At 40.3% G+C, this 23,300-nt stretch overlaps 3 protein-coding genes across 7 annotated transcripts; 2 read left to right on the top strand and 1 right to left on the bottom strand.

The window, feature by feature from the left end:
- Positions 1-2,406: 2,406 nt before the first annotated feature.
- LOC122657888 (cell division control protein 2 homolog D-like) lies at positions 2,407-4,655 on the bottom strand. Its single transcript, XM_043852688.1, has 8 exons — positions 4,381-4,655; positions 3,787-3,928; positions 3,648-3,709; positions 3,440-3,551; positions 3,245-3,338; positions 3,090-3,159; positions 2,872-3,010; positions 2,407-2,646 (listed from the first exon to the last, which is right to left on the bottom strand). Exons 1-8 carry the CDS (start codon positions 4,611-4,613, stop codon positions 2,554-2,556), a joined length of 945 nt encoding a protein of 314 aa, XP_043708623.1. The 5' UTR covers positions 4,614-4,655; the 3' UTR covers positions 2,407-2,553.
- Positions 4,656-7,452: 2,797 nt separating this feature from the next.
- Positions 7,453-12,633, top strand: LOC122657882 (DEAD-box ATP-dependent RNA helicase 42). 4 transcript variants are annotated; one of them, XR_006332383.1, is made up of 4 exons: positions 7,453-7,509; positions 7,613-11,315; positions 11,879-11,960; positions 12,255-12,633. XR_006332383.1 is itself a non-coding variant. In XM_043852677.1 (3 exons), exon 2 carries the CDS (start codon positions 7,750-7,752, stop codon positions 11,287-11,289), a length of 3,540 nt encoding a protein of 1,179 aa, XP_043708612.1. In that variant the 5' UTR covers positions 7,453-7,509; positions 7,613-7,749; the 3' UTR covers positions 11,290-11,315; positions 12,255-12,633. The 4 variants fall into 4 exon arrangements, 3 of the variants coding, with proteins under 3 accessions (XP_043708612.1, XP_043708613.1, XP_043708611.1); XM_043852677.1 differs by lacking the exon at positions 11,879-11,960; XM_043852678.1 differs by lacking the exons at positions 11,879-11,960; positions 12,255-12,633 and adding an exon at positions 11,458-11,584.
- A 2,403-nt stretch (positions 12,634-15,036) lies between these two features.
- On the top strand, positions 15,037-20,810 carry LOC122657883 (protein FAR1-RELATED SEQUENCE 5-like). 2 transcript variants are annotated; one of them, XM_043852680.1, is made up of 2 exons: positions 15,037-17,693; positions 20,293-20,350. In XM_043852680.1, exons 1-2 carry the CDS (start codon positions 15,555-15,557, stop codon positions 20,293-20,295), a joined length of 2,142 nt encoding a protein of 713 aa, XP_043708615.1. In that variant the 5' UTR covers positions 15,037-15,554; the 3' UTR covers positions 20,296-20,350. The 2 variants fall into 2 exon arrangements, with proteins under 2 accessions (XP_043708615.1, XP_043708614.1); XM_043852679.1 differs by having other exon boundaries at positions 15,038-17,696; positions 20,296-20,810.
- The last annotated feature ends 2,490 nt before the right edge of the window (positions 20,811-23,300 follow it).

Raw genomic sequence — 23,300 nt, 5'->3', positions numbered from 1 at the left:
TTAAGGATAGAATCTTTCTAATATGGTCGTCTTCTTCTTCTTCCTCCACACCTACATTTCTCTCACCCAATCCCATCACGCCGCTGCAATTCCTAGCACCCCCCCTCTTCCCCGCCCTCCCTCCACTCCCAACCGCAGTCCCTATCTGCAAATCAGCATTTCAATTCTTGAGATCTATTACATAATAGAAAATATGCCCATTCCAAGACCCACTAGTCCAGTACCTTTGAATCTATTCCACAATAGAAAATACAGATTGCAACCAATGGGATCCAGCCACAAGAGAAGAAGAGCAGGATCCTCTGAATTCTTCCATGAAGCAAGGATCCATGAACTATTGGTGATAAAAAAACACTACCAAATGAAAGCAGAGGAGTTTAAATTGTGTCTCAAAATCAGATTTCCAGAGTCAAGAAGCTCTGCCTCCAAAAAATTCAAGGTTATGGAGGTCAAATTTGTAGACCAAATATGTGTCTTGGATGAGTCGAGGAGAACTAGATTGCCATCCTCTAGGAGTTTCAGTTGTGAAGAAGACTTAACTGATGGATTTACCTCAGTTTGCCTCCCAAACTTTCTGAGATTTTTCTGTACCACATGCCTATGTAGTAGTTCTAAGAGTTATTATTTGTTGTGAAAAATCCCAATTTGAAGTTCCCAGCTGGTTCAGAGATAGATTCACCAGCAGAGATGGTGCTAGTTCCATTAGAAAGAAAGGTCTTGAGAGAGAAGCAATGAAACATATCAGGGAGGAAGGAATCAAAATTGAAACATAACAGACGGTGGTCGGTACCCACATTCAACATTTGGGTTTTAGGGTTTGCAGTGGGGGTACAGGAGCGACAGGGGCAGGGGTGATGGGGTTGCGCAGAATGGGTTGCAGAGAAGGGGGTGGCCCGGTGCAGGATAGGAGAGAGATCTGGTAGGTGATTAGTTTGAAGGTGAAGAGTGCAGTGCTGCAACTGGAGGTCGAGGACCATGTTAGGGGAAGGAAGGCAGAATGAAGAGTTTTGCGTTTGGAGACTGGAGTCAAAAAGTTTGGAGGGAAATCTAAGGTTTGAGGTAAATGACAAGTTTGCCCATATTGTGATCTGTCGTTGCATACACTACTCATTAGACTCCTCAGCGCGAAATAGGCTGAAGTGATTTCAGCAAAACAGCTCCTCACCTATTTCAACTTTCGAGAGTTGTACTTTCAAAATTGAAATCATTATTAAAAATCGAAACTGAAATCTAAGAGAGCTTACACAAGCATTGGGGGAGGGGGAGAGGGGGAGGGGGAGGGTGTGCATTAGAAAGGCAGCCAACATTGTGTATTGGCGGGTGGTTTTTAAGTTGGATGGTCACAAAGAAACTCTGTCCACCGTGTTAGTGCTCGTGGCAGTGTTGTCATTGTTGGCAACAAGGTTTGGCAGTGGTGGTCATCAGCAAGTGCTTGCGTTTTCTTATTATTGGTCCAGAGGGTATTTATTGGAAAGTATATATATTCGCTTAATATGACCGAAAATGCACTTTTAGAGCCCTAGAGAAGAAGGAAATCGAAGAGAAGTAGTGTTCCATCGTTTCTGGCGTGGTTCGAGAGCAGAGGCACGAAGGAGATCATCTGAGAGCTTCGATCTGGTGTTGGCGATGGATTTGAGTGCTTGATTCGTGCTATTGAAGATCTCACAACACTCACTTGTAGTTGGAGGTTTGCCTTTGAGAAGGTAAACGTGATCACAAACTTCTCTGTTCTAGGTTTAGTTCCTGTTCTGTATTGGGTAGAACCTAGAGTGTAATCTGTTGTGGGTGGGGTTTGTGATTGAATCTGTTTATTTGGGTTGATTGATTGTAAGGCTGAGGCCATTATCTTATTGGGATTGAGGTCCTTGCCCTCACTGAGGGGAGAGGTTGAAGCAGGGTAAGGGGTATCCTGGCCGTAGGGGCGGCTTACTGTATTTTGAGTTGAGTATTGGGCATATACGAAACCCCGAGGGGTATTGCTCCGCAAACGTAGCCTTCACATACTGTGAGGTGAACCACGTAAATCTTGTCTCGTTGCCTGTTGTTTTTGTTGGAGACTAATCCTTGTTTTGCAGAGTGGGTTTACAGTCTTGGTAGACCTGGCCACATTCTGGTGGTTCGAGGTGAGACTGTAAGCGACCGAGTTGTTTAAGGAAACGAAAAAAGGGGAAACTGATTCACCCCCCCCCCCTCTCAGTTTGATCCGGTACTTACACACCGGTCCCAACAAAACAAAAGTTGTTAAACAACTCTGCAAGGGTAATTTGGCAACTTCATTTGCCACGGAGGAAAGGTGGGTTTGATTGCTGTTATAGACTTATAGTAGATCAAACGCTAAGATATATTATCTCGATTATTTCTTGGTAGTGTGAAATGGCCTCACCTAGTTATAGTGCACACCACATGGGAATCGAAAATGAGTTTGTCATTCCAACGAGGTTGATAACAATCAACAACTTTACAAAGCATTGGAGCAATCTTTGTGCTTGAGTCTGAAGTTTGAAGAACCATTGGAACAATCTTTCAAATGGGCATGTGCTCCATTGCTTTCTCCTAGAGATATGTTTTATCAAGATCATTAAAGTATGGATGCTCCATTGCTTTCTTTGCAGAGATTCGCTTTGAAGGTTCATACTGCAACATATTCTGATAAACAGACATATATGCATTAGCTGTGCATGTCAATATCAAATTGTAGACATTATGACTAACTATAGTGTCTTCTGGGCCCTAACGCAACCCTAAAACGAATCCTCCAATCTACTATTTAAAGCTGCCAGGTAAGTAATATGCTTTTGATATGCATCCAGATTAGGAACAACTGAGAATGTTAGTGATAATGCCTGATAATACATGGCATGTCCCACTTACCGAGAGAAGATCTAGCCCATTGGCATCCAGATTAGAAACAACTGATGCCAGATTTTTTGGGATCCATTGGGGATACTCATGCCAGTTCATTAATTTGCTTACACCTGGCCATACTTCTTCATTTGGAGTACCCAATAACCTGCATCAGAACAAGGAAGCCATCAGACATATAGAGTTAACAAACCCAGGGGTAAAAGGCATATATGGTCTAACCAGACCTGAAAATATGGAGGAGCTGTTGCAATTCAGAATCTCCAGGAAACAATGCTTGGTTTGTGACCAGTTCAGCTAGAATTCAAATAAGTAAAATCCATCAGAGTGGAATTTTGAAGTCCTTGCAAAGTCAGGTTTTCAGGAAGAAGAGAATTCATACCAAAGATACATCCAACAGACCACATATCTACTGGGGTTGAGTAATGTGTGGCTCCAAGAAGCACCTCGGGAGCTCTATACCACAGGGTCAGTATCTGGAAACATGGCTTTAGTTGAGTTGCTTAACCGATAAACTTGGTAACTGGTTTCTTGTTCTGAATTTGAAAAAATGAAGCCTACTGGTTAGTATGTATACCTCATGTGTATACTTCTTGAGTGGAACAGTGACTGCTCGAGCCAGTCCAAGGTCTGCTATTTTAAGCATCATTGTCTTACGATCCATTAGCAGATTATGCGGCTTCAGATCCCTATGTTTGAATGATAAAATATAGAGATAAAGTGAACATTAATGGATTCGATGTCAATATGCATTTGAGAGGGATAGGACAGAAGAGGAGGAAAACCTGTGTAATACTCCATGACCATGGCAGAAGGCAACACCCTTGCAGAGTTGGTACATCAGACTCTGCGTTAAGAATCACAAAGAAGCATCAACAATTATTAGACTGGTTAGAAGTTGGAATGGAGATTTGCAGCGATTACCTTGACATTGTCAGAGGGGACGGTTTCTCCTGTTTGCCGAAAGCTACGGATGAACTTCTTAAGATCAGTGTCCATGTACTCAAAAACCAGGTAGAGAATTGTCTTCCCGTCCTTGTTCTGCCCTTGCTTTACATCCAACAATCTGCAGGACCACCAACAAGAGTACAAAATTTTGTTTCGCTCTTACAAAAAAAAAAGCCCGAGGAAGAGCAAGCTGAAGAAAGAAACAGAAAGGAATCTTGCATTTGTAAACGAGAAATTCCATTAAAAAAAAAATGAATTCCCAGGCACTAACAGGGCTTTGGAGCAAAAGGGAAATCGATCACACAAGAACATGCAGAATTTGAAGGAAAGAACACAGCAGAAAACTAAAGAAGTATTCTAAACGGAAAAAGGTATAATAACCCAAATCATCTTAAATCTGAACAGACCAGACCAAGGCAAAAAACATATAAGAAAAAGTAATGGAATAAGGACGATATCTCTGGAGATGAAATCCTAGAAGAAGAGAAGCAGAACAAAGTGGAGTTCAAGAAAATCCTGCTAGTTCATATGGAAGAAAACCCCGATTGAAACAAAGAAGAGAATTATTACCTGACAACATGGGGATCCCTGGAAAGCATTCTCAACAGGGAAACCTCGCGCAAAGTAGTAGGTGGGACTCCTTCATCGTCTTCATGGAGACGAGTCTTCTTGAGGGCTACGATCTTTCCTGTGGCTCTCTCTCGTGCTCTGTAGACTTTCCCGTATGTTCCTTCTCCGACCTTTTCGAGCTTCTCGAAAGCATCCATTGCAGATTTCTGGTTATCTCTGAACACCTTTTCCATTAACGTGTCTGTAATTGTGCCTGTCTAATAAGAAGAATGAGGAGAAGAAAAAGAAGGAAGCGAAGAAGAGAAGGTGAATAAAAAGAAAAAAATCTCAGACGAATATCTCAGAAAACCGAGCAACTGAAAGATGGGGGAAACCTGTGAGATATTTTTAAATTTTTTATAGCTGTTGGTGCTTTCTTGCTCGTTGGCTAACGGCATCCTTTTTGAAATTCAAATGTTGAACGTGAATTACCTTTTTAAGTATATGGTACCCCTCTCGCTCACAATATAAATAGCATTCAGTGTTGTCAACGGATTGGTATTGAAAACCATACTATGCTCTCCCCCCTTGGTCTAGATGCTAGTGTAGAGATCATGCGACCAAATAGCAATCTCATACCCTTAGTAATAATTTACATTTATCCATTCTCAAGATTGATACGATCCAATCATGTTGGATCCGATTAGAAATGATCTTTTTAACTCTTTTTTGAATTAAATAATAGAATTTTACTGAAAAGAAGAAAGCCAAGGAGAACTTCTGCCGAAGGAAGAGAATACGTCAATGTTGTGTTTGGTATGCATTCTTGAAACGCATTCCAGGTTGATTTTGCATCTCGGATGATAAAAATAATGCGAAATCGACCTGAAATGCATTTCAAGAATTCATACCAAATGCAGCTCAAACCTTCATAGGTAAAAACCATAGCGTGGTCAAAGAGAGACAAGAGGCAGAGGTTTTTCACGCATGGGCTAGATGGCTTTTGGAGTACAAAGCAACCCTCATTCACGAAGTATTTAAAGGCTTCCATGGTGCTTGTAAGACTGAGGTTCTCGTGATTAAACAAACATCACTTTGTTTCGAGATTTCCAGATCTGCCAAGAAGAGGTACATTGAATGTTAAAGTCTTTTTAATGCAGAACTTCGTTAAATTTGGTGTGGAGAAGGGGCATTGAACCAAAGAGATGAAGCTAACCAGCAAACCGCAATATCATGGCATTTGAACAAAGCATGAGTTATTGATTCACCTTCTTGGTGGCATAGAGGGTAGAGAGGGTCAGTTCAGTTGTTATCTTTTTAGTGAACAAAATATGGTTATAACTGCTAAGGCATTTGACCCGAATTTTTATCCTATCCTGTTCCCTGCTGGAACAGGACCGTCCAGTCCCCTCATAGGGGGGCACGAAATGACGACTTAACCTCCCTCGGGCAGTGGGTTTGGGCAGGGGGTTAGGTCATCATTTTGCACCCCCTATGAGGGGACTGGACGATCCTATTCGGGCAGGGAATAGGTGACGATAACGATTCCACACCGCCACAAGATCACTTTAAGCTTTGAATGACTTCATCTTCCAAAGCTTTGCCCAAAAGAGATCATTGGAAGAGGGCGTAGTTTGGATTGTGGGTTGCCTTTGAGGGTCATTAAAGGCATGTAGGGCTTGAGGGTGAGGAAAGGTGAGGTGTATAGTTTCGGCCTCACATGGTTTCCTTTAAATTGTTAGCGAAGGGAGTTATCAGGGTTACAAAGAATTCTTTGTAAGCACACATAGGCATGAGGAAGAGAGCTTACAACCCTTTTCTCCATTGTTAGTGAAAACTACTATAATCTCTCCGTGAACGTAGGCACTCTGCCAAATCATGCATATACTTGTGTTGTAGTTGTGTGATTATTCTTTATGTTTGTTTCGTTTTGTTTTCTACATCACGTATAGGTTGTAATGCATAAAGGGATTTGGAGGATAGCTTGGGCTTTGTGAAAGTGAACAAGGATTGTATAGTAGATTGTTTACATTAGTTGGAACTGTGAGATTTATAAGGTCAGCCACTTCCTGAAAGCGAGTATTTTATGGAACACCGTTACATTCCTTTGTTTTCAAATCTTCCATACAATAGTTGCATGGGCTGCAAAACACTTATATTACTCAATCTTTGTTAGATCTAACTTTTAGAAATGCTTTTATTGTTGCAAAAACATAGAAGAGTCTCTTTTAACAACATATGAGCAAAATTAGAGGTATTTTTAATTTTTATTTTTGGTAAACGATAAAATTAGATGTGTGTTTTTATGTGTCAATGCGAAACAAAGATCAGGTATACATATGCAATGATAAGATTTTACATGCTTAAATTAAGAAGTGTATTAAATTACGAGGACCAAAAAAAAGTTGCAAATTATGTTAAAAGGGTGTCAACTGTCAATAAGAAAATCCCTTATATGAAAAACTAAGTAAAAGAATCGCTTTAATGCCACTGATGATTCTTACACACACCATCTCACATCCTCTCTCTCCTCGTTAATTGTCCACCTTTGTTGCCTATTGGACCATTGGTCACCCATCCTTCCCATTGGTGCAAAATTACATTCTGGCCATGGGTTTATTTTAAGGATTTCTTTCTTATCTCTAATATAATTCAAAATGTAAAGTTTACTAGGTTCGATGATAAGTTTTGCCTAACTATAGCTAGGAATTTGGTTAGGAATAGCTGCTCAATGACTGATCCTAGGGTAATATAAGTCTTTGTCTTTTGCTCATCAAAAAAAAGAAAAAAACTGCATTCTGGCATCGTAGCCAAATAACCCATAAGGTCCGGTTTGAACTTTGAATGTAATTGGTTCAGACTTATCCAATCGTCATTTAGAGACTAGACGGTTCAGCATCCGGTCCAGTTTGCGTTCTCACTTGACAAGCGCGGAGAGTGCAGCCACAAAATAAAGTATAAAACGTAGCCCCCAGCAAGCGATTACGCGAAACACAGCGCCGCGAGGGACTCAGGGACGCCTGGAGTTAGCTGGGAAGGCTTGGGGACGAAAGGAGGGAGGAAGAGAAATCATATCATCATCATTACTATTTTCTCAGTGTTTAAAGATTTCTCGGCGACTCTCATCTCTGCGGCGAGTTTGTCTAGTAGGTTTTTTTTCCATCCAATTTTAAAATCTACAGTTTGGCTAAGATTCTTTTTTTGTTTGAATTAGATATTTCTGTATTGATGGCAAAATTTCTGGGACTGACAGGGATTGAAGTGAACTCGCATTCTCTTCTGGAGTTTTGCAGTTCAAAACCAATTCTCAAATTGCGGGAATTTAATTTCTAGGGTTTTATTGCTTTATCACTTCGATCCCATAGTTTTTGTTGAGTTAATCTTAGTCGGATGGAAGAAGTGAAACGCAAATCCAGGAGAGAAGATTCTGACAGGAAGGAGGATTCCAAGAAGAGCGATCGGGACCGGGATCGTGACAGAGAGAAGGACAAAGAAAGGAAGGAAGACAAGTACAAAGATAAGGAGAAGGTAAGGGATCGTGATTCCGAGAAGAAGGACCGAGAAAGTCGGCGCTCAGAGAGGGAGAGGAGCGTCGATGACAGGCATAGGGAGAAGTACAGGGACAAGTACAGGGAGAAGGATAGAGGTCGGAATCGAGATGAGGAAAGGGAGAGGATAAAAGAGAAGGTGAAAGATAGAGAGAGGGAGAAAGATCGAGATGATAGAGAGAGGGAGAGGGGAAGGGACAAAGATAGGGAAAGCAGAGAGCGGGAGAGGGAACGGGAGAGAGAAAGGGAAGACAGAGACAGGGAGCGGGAGAGGGAAAGAGAAAGGGAGGACAGAGAGAAGGAGCGTGAGAAAGAGAAAGAGAGAGACCGAGAGAGGGAGCGGACAAGGGAGAGGGAAAGAGAAAGGGAAAGGGAGGAAAGAGAGCGGGAGAAGGAGGAGAGGGAAAGGGAGAGGACTAGGGAGAGGGAAAAGCGTAGGGAACTGGATAGAGATGAGGACAGAGATGGTGATGATAGCAGGGACCATGAAAGAAAGCGGTCTAGGAGGGATGATGATTATAGGGAGAGAGAACGGGAAAGGAGCAGCAGATCAGACAGGCATAGGGATGACAGTGACGATAGCCGAAGGAAAAGGAGTGAGGATGATTCTGAGAACAAAGAGAAGAGAAGTCGGGAAGAAGATTTAGAGGAAGAACAGAGGAAACTTGATGAGGAAATGGACAAGAGGAGGAGGAGGGTTCAGGAATGGCAGGAATTGAAAAGGAAGAAGGAAGAATCTGAGAGAGAAAAGCTGGGAGAAACAAACGTTGAAGAACCAAAATCTGGTAAGAACTGGACCCTAGAAGGTGAGTCTGATGACGAAGATGCTGTTCCTACCGTCAAATCAGAGAAGGATACAGACATGGACGAAGATGGTAAGCCTGCTGGTGAAGGTGGAGATGCTATGATGGTTGATTCTGAAAATGGAACTGCTGTAGCTGGTACTCAAAATGGAAGTGAAGGAGCCAATGGGGAGGAGGAAATAGACCCATTGGATGCTTTCATGAATTCAATGGTAATACCTGAGGTCAAGAAGCTGAATGGCTCTGAAAGTTCCTCTAAAGCGGATGATGAAAAGTCTGATCCCAAGAAGGATCAGAAAGATGGGCAAAGTAATGGGGTTCAATCCAAGAAGGGTACAAATAAAGCTATGGGCCGAATTATCCCTGGTGAGGACTCTGATTCTGATTATAGTGATATTGAGAATGACGAAGCTCCAGTTGAAGATGAAGATGACGATGAGTTCATGAAAAGGGTGAAGAAGACTAAGGTTGAAAAATTATCTATAGTCGACCACTCTAAGATCCAATATCCCCCCTTCAGGAAAAATTTCTATATTGAAGTGAAGGAGATCTCAAAGATGACAGCTGAGGAGGTTGCTGATTACAGGAAACAACTGGAGTTGAAGATTCATGGGAAAGATGTGCCAAAGCCTGTTAGGACATGGAATCAAACTGGATTGACAAGTAAAATACTAGATACTATTAAAAAACTGAACTATGATAAGCCGATGCCCATCCAAGCTCAGGCACTGCCAACAATTATGAGTGGTCGGGACTGCATAGGTATCGCAAAAACTGGTTCTGGCAAGACGCTGGGTTTTGTTTTGCCAATGTTGAGGCATATCAAGGATCAGCCACCTGTTGTTCCTGGAGACGGGCCTATTGGGCTTATAATGGCTCCTACCAGAGAGCTTGTCCAGCAGATCCACAGTGATATCAGGAAATTTACTAAGATGCTTGGTGTTAATTGTGTCCCTGTATATGGTGGCTCTGGGGTTGCTCAGCAGATAAGTGAGTTAAAGCGGGGTGCTGAGATTGTTGTTTGTACTCCAGGTAGGATGATAGATATACTTTGTACCAGTAGTGGAAAGATTACTAACCTTCGAAGGGTTACGTATCTAGTTTTAGATGAAGCAGATAGAATGTTTGACATGGGTTTTGAACCTCAGATCACTCGGATTGTACAAAATACCCGACCAGACCGACAGACTGTACTTTTTTCTGCTACTTTTCCTCGTCAGGTTGAGATACTGGCCCGCAGAGTATTAAATAAGCCTGTTGAAATTCAGGTTGGGGGAAGAAGTGTAGTGAACAAGGACATAACACAGTTAGTTGAGATGAGACAAGAGGGTGAGAGGTTCCTGAGACTGTTAGAACTACTGGGAGAATGGTATGAGAAAGGAAAGATATTGATATTTGTCCAGTCACAAGAAAAATGTGATTCTTTATTTAGGGACTTGCTAAAGCATGGTTACCCTTGCCTTTCGCTTCATGGGGCTAAGGATCAGACTGATCGTGAGTCAACCATTTCTGACTTCAAGAGCAATGTTTGCAATCTTTTGATTGCAACTAGTATTGCTGCTAGGGGTTTGGATGTGAAGGAGCTTGAGCTGGTAATCAATTTTGATGTCCCAAACCACTACGAAGACTATGTTCATCGTGTTGGTCGGACGGGGCGAGCTGGCCGGAAAGGCTGTGCTATTACCTTTATCTCTGAAGAGGATGCAAGATATTCTCCAGATCTTGTAAAAGCTTTGGAACTCTCGGAGCAGGCTGTTCCTGCTGATCTGAAGGCTATTGCTGATGGATTCATGGCAAAAGTGAATCAGGGACTTGAGCAAGCTCATGGGACTGGTTATGGGGGGAGTGGTTTCAAGTTCAATGAAGAGGAAGATGAAGTAAGGAAAGCAGCTAAGAAAGCACAGGCAAGAGAATATGGTTTCGAGGAAGACAAGTCAGATTCAGACTCTGACGATGATGGGATTCGGAAGGCCGGAGGTGATATCTCTCAGCAAGCACAAGCTGCACTTGCTGCCATAAGTGCAGCTTCCAGGGTAAGTGTAGCTTCAATGGCAACCCCGGTCTCAGCAGCCCCATTGTTGCCAAATGGAGGACTACAACCTGTGACTCTCCCTAGTGTCCTTGGTTTGGGTATACCAGGCACTGCAGCAGTAGTACCTGGGGTGGCTCTGCCCATTGGGCCAGGTGATGGAGCAGCTCGAGCAGCGGCAATAGCAGCTGCGATGAATCTGCAGCATAATCTTGCGAAAATCCAGGCTGATGCACTGCCTGAACACTATGAAGCAGAGTTAGAGATCAATGATTTCCCTCAGAATGCTCGTTGGAAGGTGACCCACAAGGAAACTTTAGTTCCAATCTCAGAATGGACTGGAGCTGCTATAACTACCAGGGGGCAATATTATCCACCAGGTAAGGTTCCAGGACCTGGGGAGCGGAAGCTTTATTTGTTCATTGAAGGTCCTACTGAACAGTCTGTAAAGAGGGCAAAAGTAGAAGTGAAGCGTGTTCTGGAGGACATTACGAATCAGTCATTGTCACTTCCTGGTACTGCCCAGCCGGGCAGGTACTCTGTCCTGTGAGAACCTGGTTTTGGCGCGACTAAGAGGTAGATATTATATTTCTTTTCTTTTCGGTGATGGAACATGGATTGGATCTGTTCATTCTGGCATTTGTTTTATCTTTCTATTTTTCATTTTACCCTTACACTTTCATTTGGATTATCTTTGTCTTGAAAAGATTTGTTACAGATAGCACCTCATATTTTGTAAGGGTTTTGGGTTCAACTTCAAGAATGCTTTATGCAGAGACTCCATGGCATATGCCTAGAACTTCCATTTAAATCTGTAATCTTGTGAACATTTAATTCTCTCTAAAGTATATTACCTTTCATATAGTACCCGGGGGAGGGGGAATAAATTCTTGAATTCCCCTTTTTTTGGACATTTTCATACATGCTTTGACTTGTGAAAGTATAAAGTACATCAGTCAGTCTGATGGTTGAGAAAATCATAGAAGTGACTTCCTTTGACCTATTACAAAATGAGTTCAGTTTGCCCTTTCTTCTCTTTTATGTTATTTGGTTAAATTTAATGGTTTTCTTTGGATTTGGACAAGGCTTCCGTCCTTTGATTTTAGTTCATTTATCATTTTCTTTGGCATGAGGGGAAGATCTGGGCCTCTGCTTGTGTTTGCCAAGTACGTCTCAGTGCTTTGGTCACTCTTGGAAGCTTTTGATGGGATGGCGTTCACGGTGGGACCATGTTCTTCTGTCCCCATCTTTTCATTTAAAGACGCTGTTCAGAATTTCTTCTTCTTCTTATTATTTTTTTGTTTTTCCCTAGGTGTGTTGGGTTGGCAAGAAATGTATAGAAAAGAAAAGAAAAATATAGTAAGACAAAAGCAATGATGAAACCAACGATGAATTTGTCTCTCTTTTTAAAAAAAATTCTCCTTTCCTTTTCTTTTCTTGCCAGCCAAACACACTCTGGTCATTGTCTTTTGTTTCTAACTGTTGTATATGATTTCTTATTTTCTGTGTTTGTAGGTCTGATCCCAGAGGCCCATTACTTACTTCAATAGTACATATACCAGTGCTACGAGGCATTCCCTTCATCCTTATTTTGATTTACCCCTCTATTAGACATCAACTTATGCCTTACTGCCTGTGTTGTACTTTCTAATGTGAAGATTCGTAATGCACAACACCCTAGAGCTCTGTGCTGTGATAGGCAACACATGCTTTGCTGCTTCAGCACTGTTGATAGGAAGGGAAGATCACTTCTCTGTGATTGGTGTGGCCACTGCATATATGCTGTACAGGTGATCTGGACTCATTACCCTCAGTCTCATATACTTTGATTGCACGCTTGAATTGCTGGTTTCCTGACATAATAGGCTGTACCAGTGGATCCAAACTGTGCTTTACCAGTAGAGTTTTGGTTGGTTAGTTGAGGCATTGTCTTTGATATAATACAGTGATTGGGAATATGGGAATCATGTCTACCTGGCTGAGGATGTGAAACATGAATACTGGAATCTTGTCCTTTCTGTTTTGCTCTGTAATGACTTATTCTGCTTCCCTGCAGCTCTAGGCTCAAGTTGCATTTGTTTTTGTTGGATAACTAACCTCATTTTGCTGTACTGTTCTACCTGTGATTCACAGTTTTCTTGCAGTAATCCATGTCTTGTTTAAATTTCATGCTGCAATTTATAGCTTCCTTTTTAACTCTGACCCTGTCTGTGGAAAAACTTGTTTTTAATCGTCTATGCTATTAGAGACTGTCTTTCGGTGACATGGCTACATGGACTTCGTTATGTGATCCTTGGAGTCACTGATCGTGAATAGAAATGTGTGTTTTTGGCTGCTGCTCAAGGAGAATGGGGACTCTTCTATTTTATAGGATACACAGATCCTTCGCTGAGATAATACATTGGGATGGAAACTTCAGAGCTGATTGGCTGGTCATCTATTCTCTCATAAAAGCCATGGTCATCTGTTCTTTATCTTGAAGGGACTGTCAAAGTGACACCTCTATAGGTGTATTTATAACTTGACACCTTCATTTAATTATCCCTTGGCTTATTTCCAAAAGCTCTTATAGTTACGGGTATAAAATGGTTTTTGAAATTAGTGTGAAAGTGGACTTATAAATATATCATTATCAAAAGCTGTCATTGCTTTGTACATTTTTTGAGTGTACAGTAATTATCCTCATGTTATTTTAGAAGGGTAAAAAAATAAGGTTTTGGTGGCAGATTATAAATTATTTGACAGGGCGTGAATAAAAAAATCTTATCTTAAATGATAGCAAATTAGCAATGATAAGAAACTTAGCAGCACAAAGTGTTCTATGCTAGCAGTATATAGTATGTTAGCACCCTTTCTCTTCCCTATTTTGAAATGACTCCTTTAGCTCTCAAAGGGAGAGAGAGAGAGAGGGTGTTGGCATACGGTATACCGCTAGTATACCCAGCTTTTTTTCTTCTTTGGTATAATCATATATCTTTACTGTTGATGATTTCTTCCCAACCCCAACCCCAACACCAACTACATGTATACATATGAAAAAGAGTACTAAAAAAAAAAGAGAATAATTTCCATGAAATATGAAGATATTTTTTAGAGGCCAAGCGTTTGTTACATCAATAGCCAACAAGATTTTTATCCTTAAGAAACGATGAAAACCAACATTACATGGATTGGACTTTTGAATACATGAATGATTCTTAGTTTGCTTATGGATGTCTTGTTGATAAGGGGGTTATCATACATATTGGATTAACATTTTCAGAGTCAGAAAAAAAATAATAAAAAATTTCTTATGAGGGAAATTCCGTGTCATGGCAGAATTTTTTTTTCTTTCAAAGAATTAAAGATCAAATAAGATTTTAAGGCTTGTGTAATTTGAACTAGAAATACAAAACTTGTTTGCCTAAAGATTTCTAAAAAGGATAGGGCAAAAAGATTTCTAAAAAGGATAGGGCATTATTTTCTTGGATAGGCTATTAGGTTGGTTATATCATGTTGACAAGAAACCACAACTGATTTGCTCACATGTTGAGCTTAAAGGGTCGAATATAAACGATTTTCCTGCGTTCTATGTTCGAAGGAAAAAGATCTTCTCCGACTCTAATTAATTGGGCATTCAACTCCTCTTCAACCATTCATCCAATGGTTAAAATGATTTGAACACGTATCTCCAGGTTTCAATAAACCTGACACCAACTCCACAACCGTTGGAAGAGTTGAATGCCCAAGTAATAGGAGAGGATTTCACAGTGTGCTCCTTATTCATTATATTGCATGCTCAGAAAACCCTCTTGTGTTTTCCAATGGTGGTGTGCAACTATAATTTGAGGGGAGGTCCCTAAAATGGTCAAATGAGAAAGCTGAGAATCAAGAAATGATTTTCCATTGGATTAGTAACCTCTCCAATTCCTTATAGCTCGATAGTGCTAGTGTGGATGTCCAACACGTGATAGTTCGGATATCCAATCATCTATGCTCAATATAATCAATAAGCTTGGACTATTGGATGTCCAAGCTACCATGTGTCGAACATCCACATTAGCACTGTCACACTGCCGAACTATAAGGACTTAGAGAGGATAATATGCCCTTTCCATCTCCCATGTGCTAACAAACCGAAAAGGCTAGACGGGACGGGAGTTTGGAATTAGTCTTTTCTAGACTTTCGGTTACCATTGTGATATATCATGTAGTTTTACACCGTCCGATAATAACTTGATCAAATGGCCAATGAACTGCAATCTCCTGCTTTCGTAAAATACTGGATCATTGCCCTAGAGTTCATCGTCTCTCATATCTCTCTCTCTCTCCTCACACGGCTCACATCCCTGTCCTTCTCCCTCCTTTCTCCTCTCTGCTGCAACTGCCCTCAAAGTCCCCTCTGTCAAGAGAACCTCTGTTACTTGAAATCACGAAGAGAGGGCAGGAAATGAAAAACCCTGAAAGCCAAGTTCTGTGGTTCTTGAGATTCTACGGTTTCCTTCTGTGATTGTCTTTCCCTATCTCTCTCTTTCTTTCTCACTGCCTCTTCTCCTCTGTAAACCCTAGAATCCATAGACACTTACCTTCTGTATTACCTTGACATCACTTTATGTAGAAACCCTAGAAGTTTCTATCTTTGTCTATCGTCGACCCTCTCTTCTGAGAGTTTTGCTTGTGAAGAGCCGGTGGACCTCGTTCCTGGTCAGTTGGCTGTGTATCTCGAGATGACGGTCAGTTAGTTTCTTATACTGGGTTTGATTAATTTATAATGCTTCAGTTGCTTGTATTTCATCTGGAATTGTTGTGGAAAGAATTAACCAGTTGAGATAATCCATGGAGTTCGAACCATTGAACATGGAAAATGAGGTGATTGAATTCGATATGGGCTTGGCGGATGACGTCGTCGACATCGAACATCCCGTTGATGAGGATGATCATGACATGGTTGAGAGTTCAGCTGGCAGGGAATTGTACATCCCTGAGGGTGATATGAACTTTGAACCTTATGAAGGGATGGAATTTGAGTCCGAAGAGGCTGCCAAGGCCTTCTACAATTCCTATGCTCGGAGAGTCGGTTTTAGCACCCGTGTTAGCATGTCCCGTCGCTCCAGGAGGGATGGAGCAATCATACAGAGATCCTTTGTGTGCGCCAAAGAAGGGTTTCGAGTTGAGAAAGACAGGCATGGCCGTGAAAGCAAGGTCAAACGGCCCCGGGCGGTGACCAGAGTTGGTTGCAAGGCCATGTTGGTGGTCAAGATACAAGAATCAGGGAAATGGGTTGTGTCCAGCTTCGAGAAGGAACATAATCACGAGCTTGTCCCAGCAGACAAGGTGCATTGCCTCCGTTCCCACAGGCATGTCTCCGGCTCTGCAAAGTCCTTAATCGATACATTGCAAGGGGCTGGAATTGGCCCGAGTGGGATTATGTCTGCGTTGATTAAAGAATATGGCGGAACTAGCAACGTGGGTTTCACCGAGCGTGACTGCAGGAATTACATGAGAAGTAGTCGGCAGAGGACCCTTGGTGGAGATACTCAGATCCTTTTGGATTATTTAAAGCACATGCATGCCCAGAACCCGGCATTCTTCTATGCTGTGCAGGGCGACGAGGATCAGTGTATGAGCAATATTTTCTGGGCTGATTCGAAGGCCAGAACTAACTACACTTACTTCGGTGATACAGTTACCTTTGACACGACTTACAGGTCAAATCGGTATCGTCTGCCTTTTGCCCCATTCACTGGTGTAAACCACCATGGGCAGCCTGTATTGTTTGGTTGTGCTCTCCTCATAAATGAGTCTGAAGCTTCTTTTGTTTGGCTTTTCAAGACCTGGCTTACAGCAATGTCAGGACGCCCTCCAGTGTCGATCACTACTGATCATGACAGGGTGATACGGTCAGCCATCACACAGGTATTCCCGGAGACGCGTCACCGTTTCTGCAAGTGGCACATCTTTAAAGAAGGCCAGGAGAAGTTGTCTCATGTGTATCTTGAGCACCCTACTTTTGAAGCAGAGTTCCACAAATGTGTCAATATGGCTGAATCCATTGAAGAGTTTGAATCTTGTTGGATGGCCCTCATTGATAGGTATAGCCTCCGGGAGCATGAATGGCTTCAAGCAATATACAATGCTCGCAGGCAGTGGGTGCCAGTGTATCTACGGAATACATTCTTTGCAGAAATGTCAATAACCCAAAGGAGTGACAGTATGAACTCTTATTTCGATGGGTATGTGAATGCTTCTACCAATTTACAGCTGTTGGTTAAACAGTATGAGAAGGCACTGGAGAGCCGCTATGAGAAAGAGGTGAAAGCTGATTTCGATACGATGAACACTGCCCCTGTTCTGAAGACCCCTTCGCCCATGGAGAAACAAGCTGCTGAGCTTTACACTCGAAAATTATTTGTGAAATTTCAAGAGGAGTTAGTTGAGACTCTTACTTTCATGGCAACCAAAATTGAAGATGATGGGGCAATGAATACATATCGAGTAGCGAAGTTTGGAGAAGATCACAAGTCTTACATTGTCAGACTCAATGTTCTTGAGATGAAGGTAGCTTGTAGCTGCCAGATGTTTGAGTTCTCAGGCCTTCTTTGCAGACACATATTGACTGTCTTTAGGGTCACAAATGTTCTCACCCTTCCTTCGCACTACATTTTGAAACGATGGACGAGAAATGCTAAAAGCGGGGTTATATTAGAACAACGTGCCAGTGATCTGCTGAATTCTCGAGAATCTGTTACTGTGCGATACAATAATTTGCGTCAGGAAGCCCTAAAATATGTAGATGAAGGGGTGAAAACAATTGACATCTATAATGTGGCAATGGGTGCTTTACAAGAGGCTGCAAGAAAAGTTGCTCTTGCTAAAAAGAATGGTGGGAGACTTCCATTGGTCAATGGAACTAGTCGGGAAGACGGTGCAACTGATGGAAGTCAGGGTCATTGGGTTTCTAGTCAGCCACAGACTGCAGTGAGTTCATTTCTTTGCTTTCTGTTTTAATGAACTTTTTTTTTCTCTGCCTTTGGTTTTAGTTTTCATAGCATCATATGGCTTTTAGTTTTCATAGCATTCCCCTATCCTCGTATCTTTCTTCGCTTGTCATTTTCCTTGAGAGCTTTGGAAGTCTGAGTTTGTTGTACATTCTTCCTAGAGTCAACTTGCGCACTGTAGAGCTTTAGGCCCACAGTAGCTTGAGAAGAATACCCATTTTGTCTCATTAATTTGATCCGTTTTTCAGCTCAATAACAGTGAGCATCATTTTCTTCTTTGTAAATGGCTTTAATTGGGTACATTTGTCAATATTTTCCGACCTGCTTTAAGACATTGTAAAAATTTCAGAAAATTTGTATTTAGTGACTAATAAAAAAAATAATGAGAAGTTACATAAGGAGAATACTCAACTCAGCCTTTCCCAACTAAATGGGGTCGACAACATGGATCCTATTTTTCCAATCAGCTCTATTCAAAGCAATACAAGATTCCAGTCGTAATCTGTACATGTTTTTCCTCACTACTTCTTCAATGGTTATTTTAGGCCTACCTCTAGCTCTTTTAGCTCCTTCAATTTGAAATAGATCACTTCTCTGTACTGGAGCGTTCAAAGGCTTCCACTGCACATAGCCATGCCACCTCAGATAAGTTTCTTGCAACTTATCATGAATAGGAGAATCATTCTGTATTTAATCTTTTCTAGTTTTACCACTCATCCACTGCAACATCCTCATTTCAGCCACATTAAGTTTGTTTAAATGTTTTTTTCTTTACTGCCCGATATTCAGCCACATATGTCATTGCTGATTGTATAACTGTTCAATAAAATTTCCCTTTGAGTTTTAAAGGGATACATCTATCACACAACACTCCGGATGTACCCCTCCATTTCATCGACGCTATTCTAATTCCCTACCATCAATTGATTCAATTTCACCACCCCACTCTCAGTCCTATTGTTTTTTTTTTTTGGATGAATTCTCAGTCCTATTGTTACTAAAGTGAATATTATCATTTTTTTCTTACAAATTAAATATGAGGAAGATATTTACTGACTAATATATGGGGTTTAGTTAATTATTTTTAATAAGCATGTACCCTAGAGTCATTGAGTTTCTTTCCTTTTTGGGAATGAGTATTAAGTTTGGTTGAATTATTTGTATGGTGGTTTTTGGTTATTGAAATTACCAATTCTTGCTTTATAATTTTGTGGAGTGTCATCAAATAGCATTGTTTTGCATGCGGCTTACATGCAAAATTTATATGGAGTAAGATTTTCTTGTAAAATATCATTTGCTGGGAAAATTTTACAACAAAACAAATAGGACTTGGGTGATATTTGAACATAGCCCTTAGGACCTGGTTTGTAGATATATCCCCTTACTGATATATTTCTCAAGGGCAATGCTAATGGGTCTTCCCCCGTCCCTGGACAGTTCAATTCTTGTGTCTTCAAAATTTCGTAATATGACATGCTGTCCTCCAAAGATGTCTATTGTTGGACTGACTGGCATGATCCTGGCAATTCAAGTGGCAATGAAGAGATGAGATCAGTCTCTTCAGCATTTCTTATTTCTGAATCGGTGATATTGGTAGGTTTTTTTTTTTAAATAATGGAATGAAGGTGATTTCCTATCAAAACAGTCTTATTATCTAATTTGCTCATATATCTATAATTTCATTTCCCAACTGAAAATTTTTAATCTTGTCTATGTGTGACTGCATCTGTATCCGAGCCAACTGTTATAGTTATAATTATTGGACATGGCTGTTGTTTATTTTCTAGCAGGTGATCCTGTATTTTGTTTCCGTTCCTTTGCCATTGCTTTGGAAGAATGCAGATATTTCTTTGAGTTGGTTGATATCAACCCATCTTCATTTTTCTGGGTTAAGAAATGATCTCATCTCATTCTTCCGCATATGTTCTTGTCTCATATGTATTTATTCCTCTTAATGTGAATCAATATAACTATACTTGAAACCTGCAAGAGGTATTGTCCGGTGATTGAATTATGACGGGACTTTTCTACAAATGGCTGTATGGGAAATGCGTCTTTAGTCCCCGTTTGAAAGTGATGGGTATCATAGTTGGTCTTGGTGATTACAACTGTAGCCCATAGAACAGAGCATATGTACGCAAACACCTACTGGCATGCGCACACACACCTATGCACATGATATGAGGATTATATATGATCTTGAATTTTCATGCATATTATGTTGCTGTTGGTAAGGATTTCTGCTTATTAGATCTCCGGGTTATTTTCCATGTCATTGTTCCCAATACTTCGCTGAATGAAAATTGCAACATGTTGAAATGATGATCGGTAAACAGCATTTTTGGCACTATTCACTTTAGTTTTTGTGGCTCTTTTTTGTTTTAATCTTTTGGACCCTTACCGAAACTGCAACTCGAATACTGGTGACAGTCCCCTGGAGCCAGGATTAGGGAATGGGTGTTTGGATTTGTAATTCATGTTATTGAAGTATTTGTAGACTGATGCATTGAAATATTTCTTTTATGTTATGAACCAATCTGTTTTCCACAATGATCAACTCTGTTAACCATCTTTTGTAGGATGAGAAGGATAAGAAAATTCAGGAACTCTCTCATGAACTGGACCGTGCAACTCGGAAGTGTGAGGTGTATCGAGCTAACCTGCTTACGGTTTTGAAAGATATTGAGGAGCAGAAACTACAACTAACTGTTAAAGTTCAAAACATAAAGCTTGGTATGAGAGAATAAGTCACATACAGGATTCGGCATAGTATGTGGGTGAGGTTTTCTTGAATTTTCTTTTTTCTCTTGTATGTAAGGTAGTCTTGATTAATCTCTCTCTTTATTTTCCTTTCGATAATTCTAGGGACTTTAGGTCTCGATCTTAAAATTTTCACTTTGATAGTTGGGAGTGAGGTTTTCATTGTAACTATTTCAGAGGATGGGTTTTCTTTTATCTGTAATTCTTACAAAGGATGATCGATGATCACTGTCTTGTTGATCATATAGTGAGGATCTGTATAAATCACATGTATTTTTGTACATCAGACAGGCAGGATTGGGGAGAGAAAGGTTGTGAAGTTATTGGTTGGCTATGTTCAAGATACCTATCCAGGATGAAGAGATTTTTTAACTTAGCTCTACACAAATAATTAGATATGAGACCCTTTTGATAGCCTATGGTATGCATATGCGTCCCTCATAACATCGTCATCATTATGGTCACAAGAATTCGATAGAGTAGGTTGAACAGAAAGATTTTCAGATCATAAACCTATTTAGAGATAGTCTGGGTTATAAGGAGGGATTAGGTGTTTGATTCCTGAAAATAACATTATTGCAGCAAATCCAGAAGTAAAAAAGAATGGCCAGAACAGATACAATACTATTTATATCAGTTTTGAACAAGCTCGGGTCCATTATGAAGGAACCTAGGAGATCACACAAAATAGAGGCATAGCAAAACTCTGACCTTAGACCTATGGATCGAGCAGAGCCAGGATTCTTTTAAAGAAATCACAAGCCAAAAAAAAATAAAAAATGCTAGTCAGTTTCTATCTCATTTTTACAAAAACAACAGTATGAGTCTAAAACAACAAATTTTATTAACCTATTTTTAAATGGTACTCCACCAATTAACACCTTACATAAAAACATACGAAACTTAGTAAGTATTTTTAAATGTCATACAAAATTTCATAATTTATTATTAATAGACCGAATAGTATTAATGTACAAATTTTGAAAGAGCTATTTAACTACAATTTTTGTAGAAAAGCTCCTAGTCTTAGAGAAAGGGCAAAACTAGAAATCCTCAGAAAGGACTTATTCTTGTAGGGATTTGAGCAATTACCTTTGCAACATCAGCTGAAAACAGAGAGTATATTAGATTGGTATTCCACTCCATATTTATGGATCGGCTCACCCAAATAAGTAAATCATGGGTTAACAATATTGATCAACCATGGATTGGAAATAGGCCAACATATCTCACTCGAAAGAGACAGAGCCTGCCTGGCGAAAGAGTCAGCAACAGTGTTGACAACACCATTTTTTTGAAAAATATGCAGAATTAAAATAACTACACTATTCCAAATAATGGACCCTCTTTTCCTGGATTTGATTCCTCTACTTCCAAGGCGGGCAGTGCTTCCGTGCGCCCAACTTTACCCAGCATACAAGGCGGGCGGAAAGTTCCGCCTTATCCCTGCTTGGGCAGGGGGCTCGGACAGGGACATGGCAATACTTTCCGCCACCTTGTATATGGGGCAAAGCTGAATGCACGAAAGTACAGCCCGCCTTAAAAATAGAGAAGTCTCCTCTTTCCAAAATTTGGAACTGATAGAATCTAACTTAGCACAAACCTTTTGAGAGATTTCAAAACAAGCCGTCCAATAAGTCGGGATAGATGACAGGACTGATTTAACGAGGATTGACTTTGTTGCATGAGAAAAAGGGCAAAATACCCACCTTTCTAGTTTCCATTCCATCATCTTTATCTAATTCTGCCATATTTGTCCTATTTATATTTATAAAAACATGTGTCCCTAAATTGACTTTTTTTTTTTTTTTTTTTTTTGATTAATGTGTCCCTAAATAGACAACCCTCTCATCAACAGTACTAATACCTAGACTACATTTTACTATTTCTATAATTCTATCTCCTAAATGGTGACTAAAAATGACACCACTTTTTTTTAAGTTAATTTGTTGTCCTAGATGTCTTAAAATACATTGAGAAAGGTATGGAGTTTTGATTATTTTTCTTTGGCATTATTTCTAGCAAATGCATAGTTAGCCCATAAAAAAAAATGAAATAAAGTTAAAGGGGAGGGTTTTCATGCACAGCCACATTAAGCCGGGGCAAGTTATGAGGCGTCAAATTGGGGGGATTTTCTCCGTTTCGACCCCCTATTGTGAGAGGGGGCTGTGACCGTGCATGGTGCACAGAAATTTTTGCCCAACTTAAAATATAGAATAGAAACTTTTGTAATAAAAATTGTATAATTAATTTAAGATTTCACAATTTAAATACTACATGTGATCATTTCGATGTAGCCACGCAATCAATGTTGGTAATGATTAGCAAACCGGATGGAACCCATAGGCCGCCTGGTTAGAAGTTAAAAAGTGGAAAAATGTTTTTGGTAGTAAGCTAAAGTGAAATGAAATGTGACGAAAAAATCCGTAGAAGGTTAGATGAGTTACCCAGCCAAGCTAAGGTGTGCTATCATATGCTAACCTTTGCCCGAAATAATATTACAAAAAAATACTTTTAATTGGGGTGTTTCGTTGGTAGTAGAATTGATGAAAATTTTAAAAAATGTGAGGCTGGCAATGTAGGAACATAACGAAACATTTTCACCAAGGTTAAAGATTCCAGAATCAACCTCAATCCATCTCTATTCTTATTCTAATTCTGATTCACAAATCTTTGGTTTTTGAAGGTATATATATTTTTTTGAAGTCTTGTAGATCTTACTACAACAGGTACATTCAATTGGTCTTCTACGATTTTAGTGAACCATTAAAAAAAAAAAAAAAAAAAAAAAAAAGAAGATAAGATGGCAAAAATGAGACCCCTG

The sequence above is a fragment of the Telopea speciosissima genome, chromosome 4 (assembly GCF_018873765.1).
Source record: "Telopea speciosissima isolate NSW1024214 ecotype Mountain lineage chromosome 4, Tspe_v1, whole genome shotgun sequence".
Taxonomy (NCBI): Eukaryota; Viridiplantae; Streptophyta; class Magnoliopsida; order Proteales; family Proteaceae; genus Telopea; species Telopea speciosissima.
This window is presented reverse-complemented; position numbering and strand designations above follow the sequence as displayed.

Bases quoted from the DNA above. Each gene is read 5' to 3' on its own strand.
- LOC122657888 (XM_043852688.1), bottom strand. From the start codon at position 4,613: ATGGAAAAGGTGTTCAGAGATAACCAGAAATCTGCAATGGATGCTTTC. The intron at 3,710-3,786 runs GTAATCGCTGCA...TTCTTAACGCAG, and splicing joins TCCCCTCTGACAATGTCAAG to AGTCTGATGTACCAACTCTG. The intron at 2,647-2,871 runs GTAAGTGGGACA...TCTGTTTATCAG, and splicing joins ATGGGCTAGATCTTCTCTCG to AATATGTTGCAGTATGAACC.
- LOC122657882 (XM_043852677.1), top strand. From the start codon at position 7,750: ATGGAAGAAGTGAAACGCAAATCCAGGAGAGAAGATTCTGACAGGAAG.
- LOC122657883 (XM_043852679.1), top strand. From the start codon at position 15,555: ATGGAGTTCGAACCATTGAACATGGAAAATGAGGTGATTGAATTCGAT. The intron at 17,697-20,295 runs GTGAGTTCATTT...CATCTTTTGTAG, and splicing joins CTAGTCAGCCACAGACTGCA to GATGAGAAGGATAAGAAAAT.